At 25.3% G+C, this 23,322-nt stretch overlaps 1 protein-coding gene across 3 annotated transcripts in view; it reads left to right on the forward strand.

Annotated features, from left to right (window-relative positions):
* LOC129606292 (protein slit) overlaps positions 1-23,322 on the forward strand; it is a 220,591-nt gene that overhangs the window by 81,221 nt on the left and 116,048 nt on the right. For all 3 annotated transcript variants that reach the window (XM_055516533.1, XM_055516534.1, XM_055516535.1), the window contains exons 5-6: positions 4,443-4,586; positions 8,267-8,502. In XM_055516533.1, coding sequence (XP_055372508.1) covers positions 4,443-4,586; positions 8,267-8,502 — 380 coding nt within the window. The remainder of the gene's footprint in view (positions 1-4,442; positions 4,587-8,266; positions 8,503-23,322) is intronic.

Consider the following 23,322-nt stretch of genomic DNA (forward strand, 5'->3'; position numbering starts at 1 on the left):
TTGCACATGCATTACATTTTTGTTTCGTAGTATTGCGTTTACGAAAATGTCTATTGTCTTATAAAAGGTTTTACCCCTTTCATATTGTGCGTGTATGTATATAGGAATAATTCCAATGTACATAAACATAGGATTGCCATTCCAATAGAACATTGGCATTACAATAAATTAGTAGAACATGACAATATTTTGCTGTTATATAGCCGTTTCAATATTAGAAAAATTTTAAGTCAATTTACTGAAATAATTATAAGCCACTGCAATTTTAAAATCATTTCCAGTTTTTCTGGATTTATTCCTAATCTTGTAGTTCTGGAGTTATTCTGAACCTGATAGTTTGATAAATCGTCATTTTCAATTCATAAGATTGTGAAATTTCTATTTCATGAAACTAAGGTGAATATTCGCATTTACGTTTCCCAATAGCCACAATTGCTTTGTAGAATTGTTATGCATATATATAAGCATTCTTATTATATTACTTAATATATTATTATTATTAATTTTAAAAGTGGCTTAGTTTTAGACGTTGAATCATATACCAAACTAGACAAAACCGAACACGCATTTCTCTTAAAAAATTACAAAAACATCAATTAAAATTTGAGTTATGTATATATATATATGTATGTATGTTTTAGAAAATTTTATTTTTTGAATAAATTCCAACTCTCTCTTTAATAATTAAACAAATTAACAACAAGGCTCACTAAATTCTTTTGCACTTAAATATTTCACTTATAAATTCCTTGTCCGTCTTAAAAGTTATTTGAATTTAAAAACTGCTTATGCCTCTTTAATACTAATCTAAAATAAAAATAAATTTTTGTGGTATTTTATATTATGAATAAAATAAGCTGACATTAAAGATTTAATGTCATATTTTTTCTTTTTTTGTGCCATTCTTTATTTCTTTCTCTCTATCTCTATCATCCTCTTGTTCCATGTATATAAATTTTCACATTTTTTTGGTAATAAATTTTATTATTAATTCCATTTATTTTATTCCTAACTTATTTTGCAAAATTTTAGAAGAAATTCGTTATTATATTAAATAAAATTGATAGGTAGCGATTTATTTAAAATTAATATTTAATGTAGTTATATGTAATTATGTTTGTAATATACGTATTTATGAAAGAATGTTCATAATGTATTTGATTTCATTATACAGACTTCTTTGTATAATCCTTCACTGAAGGATTTCAATACTGATTGCATTTTAAAAATATCTTAAATAAACAGTAGATGTTGACAATCTGTAAAAGTGATAAAATTTCAAATTAATTTAATGTAATTATAGAACATGGTTTTTGGAATAATGAATCTGTATTAGAAGTACAATTATTTAAATTGAGAATGTTGTTTCATAATAAGCACTTCCTTTTAAAAATTACATTAAAATAATATAGTGTTACCTTTAACAAAATTATTTGTTTAAATATTTAAAAAGTTGTTATATTTTAAGCATAGATTTCCAAAAGAACCTATTATTGTTATATTATTAAGGAAGGAGCAGTATCTTCGGACCAGAAAAGAAAAGTAAAATTTGAATACTTTTCTCTTCTGGTTAATTTAAATGTTAATTATTCCGTATCTGTAGGTAACATATCTCGATGTTCTTTATAAATTTCGACCACCCTTTTCTAAATAAGATCTGAGTTTGTTTTCAAATAAAAAAAATTGCCATGAAAATGTAAATTTCTACTTTGCACTAAATGAAATGTAGTAATAGAACAACAGAAAATTAAAAGAATTTAGATGAATTTTTTGCAACAGCTGATTTTATTCAGATTTTTCCGCACTTAAACTAGCGATCTTATGCATTATTCTCTACAATATATATTTAACAATATTTAAAGATTTTCTTTTCAATTAACTGAAAATCTTAACAAAGATACAGTTTAAGCGAATTTAAATTTCATTCTTCATAATCGTATATTTGTTTAGATCTAGCTTCGGCGTGACTTCACACTATGAACTAGGGTTTTCTTTTTAATTTAATTTTAAAGTAAATACTACAGAAATTCAAAGTTTGATTTAGATTGAAAATGGAATATTCAAATAAACAGAATTTTAATAATAGCCAAGCAGACATTATGAGAATGGGATTCATTTTTAAAAGATTTTGATCTTGAATAAAATAACTTTTCTCTTAAGAAACAGTTTATTGTAGAAAATACAGAGTCACATTTTGTCTGATCTATAAATTTCATAAAATAAATTTAAATTATTTTTATGTCTCATTTTAAGAACAAGGTACAACTTTCTTATATTTAATGCAAAAGATATTAAATCAGGAATTTTTGGATTTATATTAATAATTCGTCAACTACAGTTGTATAATTGAACAATTTGTGCTGTTCTCTCTTAGAATTTAAAAACAAATTGTGAGTGGTCACCTTCTTCTTGAAGTAAACTTCAATTTTTTAAAAACAACTTAAATATCAGTAACTTTACACTAATAAAATACAATATAAAAATGCTTTGGATAATTAACTCTTTTTTTTATACTACAATAATTCAACGGAACCTTATTTTAAACAATAGAGTGGATTTTTACATTATCATTACAAAATGCAACCAACTTAATCCTTTTCATGATCCCCTTTAATTTTTGTTTTTTAATTAAATTTCTATATACACTTACTCATTCCTTCACCATTTTTAAATATTATGACAAGAATGTAATCCTTTTTTTCTCCTTTTTCCTCTTTTTTCACTTTTTTTGTTCTAACTTCATTATAATATAAAATTTTTTGTCTCTTTCCTCAAGGAAAATCAATCAAAATGTCTACTAACTGTGTTTTTTATAACAAAGCATTTCCAAAAAAAATTTTTTGGAAAAAAAACAATATGCGAATTTAAAAATTTATCCCCATATAAAAAAAAAATATTCAGATGTTGCATAGCAAGAATCCCGTGTCTTTTTCCTTTTCATCTGACATATTGCAATATTGATAATTAAATAAAAACAAAACACACTAAGGTCGTTGTTATTTAAAAAGAAAAAAAAACAAAATACAAGAGAAAACAAACATCCTTTTTGCTGTTCCAAGTCCTATAAAATATAATTTTCCCTCCTTATCAATCATTTTTTGTGCATTATCCTTTCAGTTTAATTTTAATTTATAACTCATTTCACTTTGGATATTTTAATAAAATTCAATTTTCATATTATTTTTCCAATATAAACATAAAATTTTTTAATCCCAATCAGTAGATACAGATTTTACTTTAGTTTTTAATTTACACCTTAAACTCAGTTCTTATAAAAATATTTTTATAGTGTTCATTAAAGTTTGTGTTTTGTGACAAAAGAGAAATCTCTTCTTGTATGTATATAAAAATTTCAATTTCACTCTAATGAACTTACACAAAATTGTGTGAATAATTTTTAAATATTCGTGTATGAATGTATATGTGCAAATATTTTTAAATCAATGCCATTGTAATTAATCCTTTTATATATATTTTACGAATAAACACTACTACGATTACCAAATAAAAACCCCAGCTTCCGCTAACTTGTACATTTTATATACACAAGTCCAGACGACCAAAAAAACAATAGGTTTCCTTGACAAGATTATTGCATAGAATGCCATTTGTAGTGGTAGTCGTAGCAAGGACATTAATACTTTTCAAACAATCATCTGTATTGCTTTTATTTTGAAACAATTTCAAAAAAAAAACAAAAAGGGTTGAATTTTTTGTTTCGTTCTTCAATTTTACTAGAAAAAAAATCAATCCTTACAAGGATATTTTAATAGGAAAATCTGCTTGCCAATCAAGTTCTAATTTTTTTTTCGTTTCTATTATTTTTATTATCTTTGCAGTTGAATATTGTTTGCTTTTTACTTGTGTTTCAGTTAAATATTATCGCCTTTTCATGTAGTGTTTTTCTATGTTCAACATTTTATTCATAGTCAGAAAATAAAAGAATGAAAAAAAGCATATCAAAAATAAAAATCAGATCCTTGTTAAATTTTTAAATCCTTAAATAAACACTAAACAATCTCGATATTTTGATAACAAACAATGACAAAAGATAAATCTGTTTGTGTTTTTCCCGTTTTCTTATTTTTGTGTTGTTCTTTTGTGTTTTCTTAAATTTTTCCCCCCCAAAAACAAAATGTGTTCATCCAAATCAGATTTTTCAGCTCTTCTTTAAAGTATCCTGTCATCAACCTTATTGAAACGAATAATTTTTTTTTGCTTTTCATTTTTTTTTTTGTTTTTGAATTCAACTAACTTTTATCTTTGGCTGGTGCATATTCTTTCTTGTATACTGGAATGAAAATCAATTTTTATTTTAATTGGTACTCGTAAATTAAAATTGACTAAAATACAAAAACAATATAACAACAACTGTAATAACAATGCATAAATATATTTAAAATAAAAAAATAAAAAAATTAAATTTTTACAATGAATATTAGGGATTTATCACACAATGAAATCACAGCATTACCGAGAAGGATATTTAAAGGTGCACCATCTTTACGTAGTCTTCAACTGGACAATAATCAAATTATGTGCCTGGATGAGCAAGCATTTAAAGGTCTTGCTGATTTGGAAATTTTGTAAGTAAATAAATAAATAAGGCTTATATACAGTTATACACATGTACGTATGTACACATCATATACATATACTTTTAAGACATATGAAGGACATATAATTTTGTATACAAAAAAACAAGCAAAATTTCCAGTCTTTGTCATGGCTGTTCGTATATCTTTTGTATATTTTATTTTGTTTGTTATACAAAAGATTAGCGTATGTGATTATACTTTTTTAAGCAACAAAATTACTATATATGCTTTTTTATGACATGCTTTAGAATAAACAGTAAGTACAAACTGCGTTTATACTTATATACATGTAAAATTAATTATTGACTTAAAAGTTTCTTTTATTTAAATTCGATTCTTTCCATTTATATTGCCTGCAAATGGTTAAAATTTTCATATATGTATGTAGATTAAATAAAAATACTTGAAAAAAGTTGACCTTTAACAGAAATTCAAAATTTTGAAAATTTTGAAAAAACCGTGCCAAATATTTGAAACAAAGCTCGAAATTAATCGTCCTAGAAGCACAAATGGTTTCTTAATTTAATTTAACTTAATAATCGGTTGAAATATGCTTCTTGAAATTAGTTGATTTCCAATATGACTTTTTGTCGTACAATATGGTTATTGTAACAGATTATGTATTTTATTCAATTGCCAATAAGAATTTGCAAGATTAGAGCAAAAATTGAAAGTCGCTTTTTAAAAATCAAATAAAATTAGCACATCGAACTAAATTGATAGATCGTAGACTTGAACTCAATCTGCAAAAATATTTTCAAAAATCAATTTTGTGCTAAGTTGAGTTAGGCAGTTTTATTTCATTCTCTCAGATATGTTACGTCATTCGTTCTAATAATCTTTTTGCTTTTAAAGACATGATATTAAAAATTTTTATTAATTCAAATATAAAATTATTAAACCTTGTTCTTTATTATCTTGATCTTATATCAATTGAAATGCATAAATCTTAATTGTGTCATACACTCACCTAGATAATATTTAGTAAAACATATTGTAAAATATCACAAAAGAATAGATTAAATCTAGTTTTCGTTCGACTTGATATTACAGTCTTTCTTATTTTCAATCACAATTTCTTTCTTAAATAACATATTTACTCACACGTCGAATTCATAAATATTTTTGCGAATTGAACACAATTGTATATGAGACGTGCATTACTTTTTGTCCTGACACAAGTGCGTCAAATGTTTAGATTTTTTATACCAACCATTCTGTAATAAAATTCAATGTGAAAAGAAAACATAATAAAAATTATTTTTTTATTTTTTTCTTGCCAATATGAATTAGGATGAAAAATCCTTCATTGTATCTGCTTGAATTCTTATCTTTCATTTAAAATCTAATTTTCAAATTTACGGCTGAATGAAAACCAAAAAATGTAAATGGACTGAATTCGTGCTAAAAAAGGAACGAAAATGAAAGAAAACTACTGAGCAAAAATGAATTTTATTATAAAATGAATACAAATAGAAAAATGGATGAGACTTTATTTTACCGTCATTCCTCATAGAACATGACAGATTTAAGATGATAATAAGATTTTAAAGTGATGTTTCTTTTATTTTTAATTCAAAACTTTAACAATAAATTTCGGTTTTTTCTTTCCATGTTTGTGCGGTGTAAGATTATTTTATTTCGAAAGTCATAATAGATATCTGCTTTTTATTAAAAAAATATATATGTATATAAAATTCTTTTAGAATTCACTTGTGTGTTTCATCACCAAAGTGCAGAAATAATCGTGGACAATCACCTTACACTCCCGATATTTCCGATATTTTCAAGGTTTACAACGAAACATCACCACAAAATATTTTACTCTCATTTTTAACGCTTCAATTTTTTTTTGATTATACGAAGCGAATTTTTCGACACCATAAGAGATTCTTTGTTTTCATGAAAAGAAACTAAAATTGGCTTAAAAATTTTAATAAAAAAATTTTCGGATTTCAAAATTTTTTTAGGATCTTGAAACTCTTTATACTTCTTAAAAGGTCATATTCCCCCAAAAATTAAAATTAAATTTAAATTAGGTGAACTAGGAATCATAGAAGATCTATATGTATATAAGTATATTGCGGCGTAAACTATGAGTGCATTTATTGATGGTTATCAATTGATGATTATAATTTCCGAAACTCCTTATAGAATTTTTCCGCAACTGCTGTTGCAAGTACTGCAATCGCTAAATATAATTGTAGTAACATTTTGAGTTTCAAACCGCATGCATTTTTATTCTCAATAATTCTCAACAATTTTTTCATATTTGTGTAGATCAGTTGAAAGAGTTTAGAAAACGGCAAGTCGCTGTTTCGAATTCAATTCGAAGTTAAAGGGTTTTTAATATTTCTGCCTTTGATTTGTTCGTTATCTTTAAAATATAACAATAAATTCATTAATGTTTTAAAGGTAATATGATATTTTAGTCTATAGTTGCAATGCTTGAAAAATAAAATTTAGTTATCATAAATCGTATTAAATGCAATACAACCCACGTGACATATAAATTTATAAAAATGAAAAAATATAATAACTGAATACAAAGTTGTCAAGTTATTTTTCAGCAATTTAGACAATTTAAATGATAAAATTTTCTGACAATCCAATTATATTTTGTAGCTGTAAGTAATTATAAATATGAGCAATTATTACACCCCAGCGTTTTTGTAATTACAAAAATAAAAATATTAGTTATATGTATATGAATATTTATTTCAATTATGTAAAATTGTAATTGATGATGTAAGGATCATATGTGCACATTGTGAACAATAATTTAAATATGTTCCAGTTATTATAAGCAAATTTATAAAAATAATTGCAATACGTTGTAAAGTTTCTGACAAAAAGACTTGGAACGTATGACCTTTATAATTTAAAACTTTGTATAAATCTTATTTCACTCTTCTACAGAAAGTTGAACATGCAATCAAAAATTTGCAAACAATAAGATAGAAACGCAAATGACGCTTCGTATTAGAAAAAACCAAGTCAAAGTTGCAAATTTGCGTTTCCGGTTACATGTTTTTAGTGGAACGCGTTTTAATATTACTAACAAAAGCTTCCGATCCCAACTTTACAGTTTCCGATTAAACGCTGTTGTCCAATGATGTCGTAATGCGGAGCTTCTTTTTGTAAAACCGCATAAGTAAAACTAACCAAAATCGAGCCAATATTTGTTTTAATTTGTCATATTCCATACATTAATCTCTATTCAAACTCAATTATGCAAATTAGTTCAATTTGCAAAATTATGTAATTCTGGGGTCATCAAATTAATGTTATAAATCCCAGTCACAAAAAAGTAAAATAAAATGATTTTTTGGAAAAACATGCTATCATTTTCTTAAATTTACTCTAATTTTAACTAAACGTTAACTACGTTAACTACAAACTTTCTAAACTTTAATTAAAAAATTTATTCGTAAAATAAAACTTTTGCCAAAAATTCTACCACTTATCAAAAATTCGACAAAAAGAACAAAATATGTGTATAAAAAAATAATCATAAATAAAAAATTTTCAAAATTTTATTCATTATTTTTTAATACATAAATTTTAAATTTTAATTATTAAATAATTGAATGCTGAACATATACATACATATATTTACATTAACAATAATGGGATTTTTATTCTTATTCATTATTTTCATTCTGCAGAACTTTAAATAACAATAATTTAACAAGTTTACCACATCATATATTCAAAGGCTTGGGTCGCCTTAGAGCTCTTCGCTTATCGGAGAATCCATTTTCATGTGATTGTCATTTAGCATGGATGTCAAAATTTCTACGCAGTGCACCTCGTTTAGCACTCTATACAAGATGTCATTCACCAAGCCAACTAAAAGGTCAAAACGTGGCTGATCTCCACGATCAAGATTTTAAATGTTCAGGTAAGCACAATGAAGTAACATTAGATTTTACATACATACATACATATGAACGTATATATAACACATATAAAACATTAAGTTATATAAGAAAAATTTAAATATAAAAAAAATTTTGTTTCAAAGTTCAATCTAATAATGCATTGCATATTTTGTGTATATATGTGGATACACAATGCATTTAAATGTACAATATTTTTTTTCTATTCGGATGCAATCTGCATTTTGTAATATGTTTTTATATTTTAAACCATAAGAATATTCACTAATGTTTCCCTTGCATTACATTATTATTCGTTGTGCCATCAGTCTTTTTACTGACCTCTAACAGTAGCATAGATAAACACAACATCGTTAATTAATTTCAAAAATTCTCAAAGTGCAATTTCAACAAGTTTCAATGAAGTTTTTTTGTATGAATTGAAATCCATTATGCGATTTTGGCTTAAATATCACAGCTGTATACGTAAAATTGAAACTTTAGAAAAACAATAAAATATTTTATTTCAGAAACAAACAGGTATAAAAAGTGCGCACACCTTAAATCGTGTTTGTTAAACTGTAAAATCGTTAACAACATAACTGCTTATTGTTGTGTACCTTCAAATTTTATATTAAATTAAAAGTTAATATAGTATATAAAAGGAAAAACGAGCAAAACCAAAAATTTTTTGCTGTTCGAAAGAATTCGTTAAGAGTAGTATGATTATTAGCTCATTAGAAAAATTTTGACAAGAGTTTAAAAGGTAATCGATAATGATGAAGCTTATTTATTAATTCCCAAATTTCGTAAAAATTAAGATTAATAAAGCCATTTTAAACGTCTAAATTAGTGAAATTTTGATAACTAATACTCACTAGTGTCCTTGAAAATGCAAAAAATTTTATATCTTTCCTATATCATTTGCGTACGAAATTATTCGCTACAGTTCTTACTGTAGTCTACAAAATACTTGGAAAAAAAATAATTTCGAAGCTCATTTTAAAATCTCATTTGTCAAAAACGAATAAAGACGCTTTTGGCTTAAACATTTTCTTCCTTTGTCAAAAATGGAATTACTTGCCCATTCCCAACACAAGACTTAAATCCGCTTACGATTTTACATTTGAAAACTTTTTTAAAAATGTACAGATCTTTCATTATAAACTGCTAACCTGCTTATTATCTTCATATTTCTAAATTAACTTCGTTAATTTCTCATTTCAAGAAGGTGTACTCCACATGTAGACAGTTAAAATTTGTAAAGAAAAGTGCTAGTTGAAGCTACTCTAAAAATTGTTTCAGAATTGATGTTCAAGAGCATCAAATTAAAAATATGCTTGAACCAATTAAATTTCAAGAATAATTATTAGTTCATGTTTGTTACCGACCATATTGTGTAAACAATAGGTATGTTATGTGATGGCAACAAATTTTGCATATCGAATTTTCGGTGGGAACGTACTTCTCCATAGTAGGGAAGTGTAAGTAAACTATTTTTAGCAACCTGTCGATCCGTCGGTCTGTCGGTCTGTGTGTGCACGCGTGTATCTCAAGTTCTGCTGAACCGATTTTGATGAAATTTTATATGTAAGTTTATTTCCACCATGGCACGGATTGATCAACTTTTAGGATATATCAGGCCTCGGGAACTGCACTTTTAAGCGGGCCTGTTTTACATTTTTCACCATTTTGAAGAAAATATTCAACCGATTTACTTGAAATTTCATATATAAACTTTTTTCGACCGTCCGCGAAAATTGCTAACTTTTGAAAGAAATCAGGCATCAGCAACTGGACGTTTACTACGGGCCAAATATACGTTTTTGCGTATATAAAGGGATATAATTGACCGATTTCATTGATTTTAATATTTAAATTACTCGTATTAAAACAATGAACATATAAATTTTTTGGAAAGATCAGGGCTCGAAAACTGATTTGCCGGCCGATTTTACATTTTTCACCATATCTACATAACGAATTGATGGAATTTCTTGAAATTTAATATTTGAGTTCTGGTTTACTGTCGAGCATTTCTGGGAATTCGGGTAGCACAAAGCGAAACTCTACTAAGAGCGCAATTTACATTTAGGTATGTTAACTTTAAGCTTACTAATGTCCTAAAAATGGGAATGAAGTATTTAAAAAACATTTTTATAATATTCTGTAAACCTTTCACTTAACTAGACAATATACAATGCGGTCGGTTATGTGCTGAACACATCACTTTTTTTTTTGTAATAATTGCTCATCGTTTTGTTCTCAACTGTTACAATAACAAATTCATACTTTCTCAATATATTTAGTTGTTTTCCATTAAAATAATATTTAAATTTTCTATATTCTCATTGTATAACTTTAAAGTCATAAGTCACAACTACATATATTATATAACTTTAATATCATATTGGTTCTTGCTCATTCTTGTAATCATTAATGAAATATTAATTTGAATTATTAATAATAATTTATAATTAATTTGCTGTCAATTATTCTTGAACATTTTAAAACAAAATCAAGAAATCCTAGGGAGTTTTTTATTAATTCTATGGTACGATGCATAACTCGTTATAATTATAGTACAGTGAATTAAAATGACTATTGATTATACATGTATTGTGTACGCATGTGGCTATTCTTAAATTAAATTCCAAAGTTTTACCCCATACCAATATTTAACTAATGTAATAACAAACAAATCAATCAAAATTGAATTGTTTAAAGTGATAAATGATTACGGCATCATTCTGCATAATAAATAAAACTTTGGTACAAAAGCAACAGTAATGTTTATTATAGTCAAAGTCTTCAGTTAATCCCTGTAGGATATCAATATAAGTATATACATATTTCCCATTTTACTATATGTACAATATGTCTTCCTTCATTTGTATATTGTTTTATATACGACTCCCATATTAAATTGGTAAATAACTCAATTAATTTTACAATTTTAACTCTTTAGACGACCCAGAATGCATTCATATATATAATATTTTCTAAAGAAGCAAACAGAAGCTACAGTTTTTTTTATTAATGCATGTTCTGTAAGTTTAGTAAAACATACACACATGAATATGTGAATACAAGGGTGTATGGATATTTATACTTGTAAAATTGTAAGTTGCTCTTTTCTAAATTTCTCTTTTCAAAATTGGTTACTTTCCTCAAATGCATCCTTTTTAGCACTTTTCCAAAAATTCTTTGAAAAAAAGTGCTTATTAGTTTCACTCTGTCTGTCCGTCCGTCCGTCCGTCCGTCCGTGGACAATTTTTTTTGTTTACAAAACTTCTACATCCTTGAAGATAGAAAGCTGAAATTTTATATGTACATAGATCTTTACTTGAAACTAACTTCCTTAGAACAAAATTTTTACCTATCTCCCCCTCTAGAAATTATTCCCCCCCCAAAACCCTAAAAATGGTCTTTTTTAACTATTTGTTGCAATGAAACCATAAGCATTTTTGAAATTTTGTAAACGCAGAAAGGCAGCGGCTTGCTTTCCCTAGCGTTAACTATAGTTAAACTTTAGAAAAACAAAATGGCCGTTCAAATTTACCGTTATCTGAGGTCCTTTTTTCCAAATTTTTGATGTCGTTTTTCTTCTAGACCCCAGCTTGTAGAAGCTTGAAATTTTAGGGGCTTTTAGACATTAACAAATAGTTGATTTTGTTAGAAGAAAACTTTTTTCCATCTCCACCCCCTCTCAAGTTATCCCCCCTTGAAATTTGTAAACTTTGAATTTTGGCACCTTATTTTTCCGAAACCGCAAGCTTTTTTAAATTTCTATAAACGCAAAAAGTTAGCTGTAAATTCCATGACATTAAAAAATATAATTATTTTAATTATATAATTATTTTAACAATTAAACCTTAAAATCGAGCATTATGTTAACTCCTTTTTATATTAATTTTTGCTTTATTTCAAAGACTGCATGTATGTATCATCCTAAATATATCCAATCCTAGAAAGAGTTTTGTATATGAATGAAAATAATTTTAATAGTGTGATAGGTGTACATAGACTGTATTTAAAAGCAGTATTTTCACTTGTTGAAGGGAAAAGTCCTACAATACAAACCATTGGTTTGACCCAACTTTATTTTTATTAATACTTTATTTCAGTAAATGTTGTTCAATAAAATTGTTCCATATAACACATTGAAATATGGTGTTTTATATACTTTTAGAAGAGGAACAGCAAAAATTCAGTATTTGATCATCAATTTTAATTATTTTACCATCTCTCAATATAAATTTTTTTTTTACTGCATTAAATCTACCTCTACACAACATCCTTTATTGTTGCTTTCTTCATTGTTAATGTCAGTTGATAAGTTGTTTGTCAGTTTCATGTACAGTTGATGTCTTGAAATAATGATGGTTCTGCTGATATTTGCCGCCAACTATTTCATTCAGTCAGCCAATCAATCAATCAGCAAAATCACCAACACAAAAAAAGCATTAAATAAGATTTTGTTTTGAATAAAATATGATGGTCAAGTGTTGCAAGGTAAGTCAAGTGTTGAAGGACGATCGACGGAAATTGAAGATTTTTAAAGAAAAAAAAAGGAAAAAATACTGTAAAATATATTCTGTCTTTCATATTTGATTATTTTTTCTTGTTAAATATTTCTTGCATTTGAACCTTATGAAAAAAAAGCAATGAAATAAATTGGCAAGTATGCAATAGATATGCAAGATGTAGCAGGTGACATGATCTTAAACTTGAATTTTTGCCTGAATATTACAACAGATTACTCATCACAAATTCACAATATTCCAAAAGTTTATTTTTGGAAATAAAAATTTTACGTAATTAAAAAAATTTATCAACTCAAATCAAATTTTGAATGAGTTTCAATAGAACTACAGTGCCCAGAAGCATTTTTCAAAAGAAATGGGGAAAAATTTTTTCATTTCCTTAAATTTTTATTTCTTTTCTATAAAAAAGTTCTCATATATTTGGGAACTTATTTTCTCTTAAATTGGGCAGTCTCATCGAAATTCTTAAAATCAAATGAAATTGCATACAAGGCGAAACAATTTCAATAGCTTTAAGGTATCCATGAATATTTTATTTTATTACAACGAAATTGTTTAGTGGCTCCTCTCCATCTTGAGTTACCTGTTAAATTTTGTGTGCTACGGTGTAAGAGTAACAGTTCTCTTACTCAGAAATATACCTTTCTGTATTAACTAAATTATGTTTTAATTTGATATGATTTTAATAGAATGCATATTCTCTTAAATAGATAATTCTTAAATGTCGCGATTATATGACTAAAAATTTATTAAACTTCAAAATAAAATAAACAAAATATGAAGGCTGTTACAGAAATTTTAGCATGTAAAAATTCAAGAAACCGAAAAAATTGCCACTTATAATAAAAATTCCCCCACTATTCTGTTTTGCATTGTATTTGTATTATTTTGCAATCAAAAAATTATAGAGGAACCTTAAAAGAAATCGTCACTCAATGAATAAAAATTATTTTAAGGGATAAATTCTATTTCTTCAAAAGAAAAAAATGTAATTTGCAACCAAACCAAAAGTTTCTTGAATGTATTTGTGGGTAAATACAACCGTACATATACACTCGAATATTAAAGACAATGTATACAATATTTTAATGACAATTAGTTATAATGATCGCCATTAAACATGTTAATTTATTAAATTAGCTTCAGTTATAACTTCGTTATTTTTTCTAAAACCATTTTAGTTCTTTACAAAATATACCTAATCAAAATACTCAATACGTAGTACATCATTTTAACTTCTATTAATGTCTACCGGGAACTATTACAATTAAATAAATTATTATTATAATTTGCCTTGTTCTTTTTGAGATTAACCCAACTCGAATACAAAAACTTACATGTTAAATTTGTTTTTCCAACTTTTATGTTTGTGTATAGATATCTCGAAATATTAAATTAAAATTACATGTGATCTTAATCACATTACACTTTAAAATTTGTTCGTTAAAATCGTAAATCATACAAAACCAAAAATCAAGTTACAATTTTAAATTTACTGATTTAACCAAAAATTTAAGGGACAATTTTTTGAGAGGGACAACTTTTTTAAGGGCACATTACATTACAATTTTGAAGAGTCCAATTTTTCAATAAATTTCAAATCAAACATTTCAATGTCCTACACATCATTAATCAATTTTGTGGAAGTATTTATACCCTATGATTGCGGTTACATAATTTATTTCTAAATATGCACGTTATGTATATACAAACACATGTAAAATAGTTTTTCATTCTAATTTTCCTAATTTAAGATTGTGTTTTTCCATATATGTATGTATAACAAAAAAAAAAATATATGAATTTTGTTACATTTTTTTCCTTTAATTTCAATGCTATACTACATCAATATAACATAATAAACTAATGAACTAATTTATCTAATGTTCAAATCTTAGCAAAATATTTCCGAAGTAAATAATCTTTGAATTGTGTTCAACAATCGGTAAATCTTATATTATAAAATCATTTTATTATATGAATCATTTTATGTATGTATCTTGCTTCATATTAGAGAAGAAATATTATACACATAGTTTTTCAATATATACAAAGAATTGATATAGCACTTAAGAGTCTCTTAAGGATAGTAAATATTTCGTTAATATATAAAAAGCGTCATCTATAATACATGCATAATGTAATCAGAGACGTATTTTTAAATAGAAAACAGACATTCAAAATGTTGTTAAATAATTATTCTTATACCGCCAGACGTATCGCTTGAGATGATGAAAAATTTGAAAGTATTGAAGAATACTATATAGTATTCGAATTTAATTCTGAAACTTACAAAATTTCAAATCAAATGATACATCTGAGAGAATATTGGCGAATGTTTTTGTGATAATTAATAATAATGTGAAGATTTGTGTAGTTGAAAATGTTTTGACGGTGTTTGAATTTGAATAAACCCGTTAAAGTGGAGAATGAATTTCAAGTTTTATACTTATCTGAAAAATATAAAAAATTTTTACCAATAATTTTCTTCATATTTTTATGTGATAAAAATATTTAAAATTAGTGTTTTTCCTTGTGTATTTAAAAAAAAAATTTCTAAATAATTTTTTTCCGCTTCTTAGCAGCGATTCAATTTTAAACAAGTTTATGTAAAACCAGTTTAGTTATACCATATTCTTAAATTACATTGAATTTTTTAAGAATGAAAATAGAATAGGTGTATTATTCCAAGCTCAATTAATTTTTATTGTTAATTTAAAAAAAAATCTAATAGATCTTGAACTGAAAGAAGACTTGAAAAAATAGAAGTTGAACTTACTTTAGAAATTGTTTACAAGTTTAGATTAACAATTTATCTTTTAATTATTTGACTAATTTTTAATTATACTTAAACATACATAAAGAAACTTTAATTAATTGGCAACCCATTTCCCTTCAGTACATCTCTGCTGAAATCCTTTAAGAAAACAAAGCAAAAAAAAGAGAGAAGATATAAATTCAACATCAAAAAAATGCTTATTTTTAACATTTATCATAGACCTTGCGAAAAATCTCTAGTTTATCAAAATCAAAATTCATATAAATTGATATCCATTAAAGAAAGGATATTTATCTCAATTTCAGGATCATGTATACAATATAAAACATCCTTATAGTACAAACATATGCACACACTCGCATAGAGTTCGATTGATTGGTTTGATAATTATAATCAAAAAACTAATATAATGTAAAAAATAAATACTTATACAATTCTATCCGATAATCTTCTTTTAATATAAAAGAAAAATAAAAGATGATGAAATTTTCCTACACTTTTTTTCCACAACGAACTGTTTTATTAGAATTTCTATGCTTTTTGTTTATTCCTTCTTATTATTTTTTTGATAGAAATGAAATTTGACTTCATGAACAATCTATTAATGTGGAATAGTTTTTTTATATGCTTATAGAGCTTTCGGATTCCTTAAATGAGGCAATAATGTAATATCATCTTTGTTATAATCATCATCAATGTTTACCAATATACTTATATTATTATTATAACAATATATTAAATTAGAATTATAAAAGTGTAGGTTTATATATTTATATAATATACATTTAAGATAAGAATGTCTGTAAAGTTTTAGCCTAAAAAATTCTACAATTTCTATGATTTATACTACTAGTAATTTTTTATTGATTTAATATATGTACGTTTATGTATATTAACGTATATACATACATTAATTGAAGGACGAGAGGTCTTGTTGTTAATATAAACAAAATGTTTATTTTTGATAAATATTTTTTTCTAAGATATTATAAGTTTTATTCTTCTTAAAATATAACATTGGGATAGAGTGATTAAATATTTTCGATGATCTTCTATAGCATTACATGATGCAACCTAAACGTTAATGTTTCCTCACATTCTCTCAAAGTCATTCTCTTCACTGTTTTGACGGCTTAGTTTTAAAGAAATTCAGTAAGAATATACATTTTAATAGAAAGTGTAAATTGTCACGTAGCTGTACCCAAAAAATGTATTAGTATGGCCCATAGTACTTCTTTTCTTCAAAGGAATGAGGACTAATGGTTGATAAGCCACATCAAACAACAATTAACATTTAATTAATGATGACAAAGATTTAATAATTAACATAATGATGAACAATTTAGGTATTCACTCCAATAACGATAATTTCATGACGCATAAATTGGAAATCTAGTAAGGTGCGATAATTTAACTATTATTTTAACAAAATTACTGCGACTACTAAACACGAATTTTAAGCGTGTTTTACGCTTATTTAAAAAAAAAATTTGTAAACCTCACTGAATAATCGATTTTTAATTTTAAGTATGATCCCCTGAACAATTTCAAATCTGGACACTTCCATTGACATATTTATTTTCTACAATGTTTCTATCATTAAATTTTTTAAACATTAACCAACTAAACATTAATCAACTATTGAATGCTATAAAATAATTAAACTTTAACATATGAAAATAATTTCCAAAAATTATTCCCAAATAATAGATTCTGGTATTATTGGAAGATTAGTTTTAAGCCTTGAAAATTGAAAAATCCTTGATGTCTAGTTTTCTTAATTTCTCATTTAAGCATATAAGTATCGAATGTTTGATGTAATTAAAGTTGGGTTAAACCGATTATTTGTATTGTAACACTTTCCTCTTCAGCAAGAGAAAATACTGCTTTTAAAAACAACCCAAGTACATAATAAATTATTAAAATTGGTTTCGTACGAATATACTTCAAAAGTTGCAGACATTTAGAATGAGCACTGTATGCAATCTTTGAAATAAAAAAAAACAAAAAATTAAAGAGGCTGGAAATTTGGAAAACTTTGCAGTTTCGGGAATAAAAGGTGCCAAAAATTTGAATTTTACAATCTTGTAATTTGTTCTAAAAATAATCTGTTTATTGGTATCTAAAGCTGGTAAAATTTCAGACTCCTACAAATTGTGGTCTAGGAAAAAACCGATATCAAAAATTTAAAAAAAAATAAATCTTAAATAACGTTAAATTTTAGCGGCCATTTTGTTTTTTTAAAGTTTAAATGTACTATACCACGGTAGAAAAAGCTCACCAATACTGTGTTTACGGAATTTAAAAACTATTTGTGGTTTCGCTAATAATAGTTAAAAAATGGCATTTTTAGAAGTTTGGTTGTATATAGCTTTTAGAGGGGGGGGGGGGGGGGGGAATATGTAAACATTTTCTTTACAGAAATAAGTTTCTAGTAAAGATCTATTCATATATAAAATTACACTCGCTATCTTGAATGATGTATTAGTTTTGTAAACAGACACACGGACAGACAGACAGATAGAGTAAAGCTAATAAGCACTTTTTTTCAAAATTTTTTTGGAAAAAAGCTGAAAAGAGGTATACAAAACGAAATCAAAATTTTCATGAATTAAAATAATTGACATTTAGTCTAATAATCGAATTCGGAATACAATGATAAAATGGAAATTTTTTTGGATAAATAGTATTAAAAGTTTTTCGAAGTAGAATGAACAAAAAAATCCGACATGCAAAAATTTTAGCGGATATGCAAAATAATGCAGATACTCTATTTAATATTTAATTAAGTTCATCAAGAAAATTATATATAAATCTTAAAACAAAGTCTTAAACAGACAAATTTTAATTCCTTTTTTTGTTATTTTAAATTAATATTTCATTAGAGTTTTATTCAAATTGTAAAATGTCAATTTCAAATAGAACAATTTAATTTCGAGAGTGCAATCTGAAATATTATCTTAGATTCAAATTCTAATTCATTGTCCTACTGACTTCAAAAATATAAAAATTAAATAATTAAAATATTATAAAACAACTGTCTTTTATATTTTTTTTGTTAAAGACTATCGCATTTCATTTATATAAATTGAATATGCGTTACCAATAAATCTAATAAATTTTCTATTGAACCCAACGCTTCATATTATTTCATATTTTTACCACTCCAATTTTTTATTATAAATTGCTATACTTTATTTTTCTTACACATTTATACGCAAGCATTTCCAGTTAAAGTAGTAATTAAGATGTCGTTTCCAAAGACGTTATTAATATGATTTATGTCATGTTATAGCAATCTGCAGCATAAATAAAATAAATGGTGCTTCGCTTTATCATTATTACAATGTACCCCATCATTATCACATCTTTTAAACAAAAATAAAAAAAAAACGAAGTTTAGTTGACCCATGATGCAGAAACAACTCTTACATTGCTGCAAATAGCGCCACTTTAATATTTATCCCTCATTTTGTTTAACATTTTATCATGTGTTACTCTTTTTTTCTTCATTATGCATAGTTTGTTTTTTAACTTTTCTTTAAGTTTTTTCTAAGTTTATTCCATTGCGTTGATATTATAATTACCCAGCAATTATCCAATTATGAATAACACAAAAACTAAGAAGAAAAACAAAAAAAACAAAAGTAACACAAGTTTCTGAGATGTTTAGATTGTGGTTTCTTTTCAGCGCCGTAATCGCATCAAAACTGTCATAAATAACCTACAAAATGTATAATACCTACAAAATGTTGAACATTTTGTATTCATTTATATATCAAAAATTATTCACAAAAGAGAGTACTAAAGTGTGAGGCAAAAAAACTGGAATGAAAACTAGTATTGCATTTATAATTTATGAAAAAATGTTTGATTAATGTTGTGTAAATATTGGCACACGGCTAAGTGAAAAATGAAAAAAAAAATAAATCAGCCAAATATTGTTACAAGCCATAAAAACCATTTACATGGTAAATTGGTTTCGATTTTTTCAACATTGTGAAAGTTTTGAAAGAATGACAAGATTAATTTAATTACATGATACAATGTTTATTAACAAACACACCATACAATGCAATGACTATCAATAAGTTAGAACATACTAGAGAACCAGTTATTAATAAACTTTCTCCTTGCCAATAATTGAAGCACTTACCCATAATTTGTTTGAAATCAATGCATAATAAGGGCTAGTTGATGACGAAATCTCTTTCACTCTCATGAAAATGTCACAGAATGAGTTTTAAACCATATTTCTTCTACACTATGTAGAAATAACTAAGTTACATTTTTTACTATATGAAAAATTCTTTGCAGTGTACATTAAATAAATTTTGGTACGACCTGTAAATTAAAATATCTCATGAAATTATATGAACCGACGGCAATTCATTTTGAAGCAAATTAGAGAATTTGACATCAATAAAGCACTTATAAAATCAATGAAGCTCTTGTAAACTACAATCTTCACAGATTTATTTTTTTAACATTTCAATATCTGTTTTAAATTTTTGCAATTTTAACAGGTATGTTAAAAAAATTACTTATGGAACTGCACTTCTGTAAAAAGTTCAAAAAGTTTCTGCATGCAATCGAAAACAAACACTAAGATTTTTGACAAAATTTAACTAATAATTCAAGCCAATTAAATTTGGCAAAAATTCCCATAAATTTGTAATATTATTTTTGTATCCAAGTATTTTGTTTCATAATCATGAAATTTGCAACTCTATATCTATATGCACATCACAAATCATAGCACAGTTCGTGTGAACCTATGCAATATAGCTACCGTATAACTAACTAAATATAGACTACTTTATTATGCCGCGAGACTACGAAATTACTAACTACAAAAAAAAATAACTTACAACTTTATGCGAAAAGCGAAAGCAAAACGTTCAAAACTTCGGAATTTTGAATAATATAATATTCAAGTATAGAATATAGTTTTTCAACTTGGATTTCCGAAAGCGTGTTGTAGTATTCTCTTGGATCGAATCATATGGCTAATATAATTAACAGACTTGGGAAATCTAAGCATTAGATTATTTTCAACTTAAATAAAATTTGAATTGATTTAATATCAATTTTTGCTATATTCCTTCAAATATCAAATGTATTTATTTTAATTTTAACAACTTTAAAGAAGAAATCTTTAAATTTTTTTCTCTTTTAATGTGAAAATAAATTACAAACTTAAATAGTTCCTTAACTATATGTCTTAAGTGGAAGTTCATGTATATATATAGCATATAGTTCACGTTTACATGTACATGTATAGGAAATAATTAAAAATCTCAGCATGTTTAATTGAATTTATGTTTTAATTATAAATTTCCTTGAAATATTCAAAATCTTAAACAATATTGTAATTATATTTAAATACACAACATTCGCACTATAATAGTACACATTATAACAAAAATTTACTCATATATTTGTTTATGTATAATCAAAGTATGACAGACATGTGTATACATATGTGTGACTATGCATATTATAAACATATTTAATATGTACAAAAAAATTTACCAACATTAATTGAATTTTTATTAATTATAAAACATATTTTACGTACATTATTATATATGTATGTGTATGTACATAGATTATATTTTTAAAATATTTAATTTATTTATTTGTCTTCTTTCACATTGCAATTAAAAAAGTTTACTGACCGTAAATGATTCAGTATCAGAAATTTTCAAAACTGAGCTAAAAATAGTTCGAACTCAAACAAAAAATACACTCAATACATTCATTCTTCCTAGGTAGTTTATTTAGTTTAATGATGTGGAAAAATGTATATGTATGTAAATGATGCTCTTATTTCAGTAATAATTATCATTTAATTTGTTAAAAAAATAAAATTTAATTTATAAAATATACGAAATAAATTTATAATACAAAATAAACTTCGTAATATTCAACAAATAAATTTATCACACAATTTTATACTAAGTAACTTGTTTATTATTTAATTTTGTAGCATTTAATTTTTTTAGATTACAATAATTTAATATAATAATTTTTTTTTACTTTTAGCAATTTTACTACAAAAATATTTTAAATATTTATTCGAATTATATTGTTATACTTTTTTATATACCTACATTACTTGTTTTTTTTTTACATTTATTTTTTTCACAAAATTCTTCTCTTCATTTTTTTAAACCACAATTCAGCATGAGATAAAAATTATTTTAAAATTTTCACATTTAAACCAATTATCTTAAACTAAAACCACAAAATGTATTAACCATATAAAATAAATTAACCTATAAAATACATTCAGTATACATTTATAGTATTCTATTTATACGTTCATAACATATACATATAAACATATTGTTTTATAGTAAATTAACCACAATTATTGACAGCAATGTCTATAACAATTTTATGGCTTGTATTCAATTCATCATATTGTTGTATAATACTTTTCCTTTAATTTTATAATTATTTTTTGTGGAAGGAATTATTGCATTATTATAAGGCAAACATAATTCATTTTAATCAAGATGACCCCGTCATCAAGTAAAAAATTTCCGTACATGATTCATTTTATCTATCTTTTATAATTTTTTTTTTAAGTTATTAAATGAAGAAGAATTTTTTTATTTTTCTCAGTGCAAAGTATTTTATAATCTATCTTTCAATCAATAAAACGTATAAAAATGTAAGAGAAGCAATTGAAATCGCTAAGATAATATCAAAAAAATAAGATTTCATCATCACGATTTTTCTTATATTACTCTCATATACATACTTGAACTCTTGGTTATTTTTAAAATATTTTTTTATAATAATTATTTTGCGATAATTCGTAAAAGATCACATGTTATGTAGGTACTATAGAAAACCAGTATATTACATTTTGTACAGCTTCGCTCTATAGTAATTTTTACATTTGTTGGCGCAACTTAATGTATGTATGTATGTACGTACATAGTTCAAAACATTTATGAGTAAAATAATATTGAAAATTAAAAAAAAAATAATATGTGCTTAATCAGAGTTGGTTCAAGGTAATTTGTCTTGCTCTTAGTGTTTCCATTTAAAATTTAAAAAGGAGTCATTAATGATACAAAATTTAATAAACACCTAATTTTAAAGATCATTTTGTCATAGCAATATGACATTTATTATTGTAAAGTGCTTTGACGATTATATACATATATGATGCTAGCTTTTTAGCCCTTTTCCAAAAATTACAAAGTGCTATTAGTTTCATTCTGTCCGTCCGTCCGTGTGTCTGTTCACAAAACTTCTACACCCTTGCAAATAAAAGATAAAATTATACGTACATAGATCTTTACTAGAAACTAATTTTTTCATCTATCTCCCCTCCTCTAAAAGTTATAACTCCTCAAAGACCTGAAAATGCCATTTTTTGGCTGCTTTTTGATGTATGTATTTTAAGGAAACCATAAACACTTTTCGAATTTGGTTAACTAAGCAAAGTAGTGTGGTTTTTTTCTATCGCGGCATAACATAATTAAATTTAAAAAAAA

The sequence above is a fragment of the Condylostylus longicornis genome, unplaced genomic scaffold (genome assembly GCF_029603195.1).
Source record: "Condylostylus longicornis isolate FDR11 unplaced genomic scaffold, ASM2960319v2 ptg000018l, whole genome shotgun sequence".
NCBI classification, from domain to species: Eukaryota; Metazoa; Arthropoda; class Insecta; order Diptera; family Dolichopodidae; genus Condylostylus; species Condylostylus longicornis.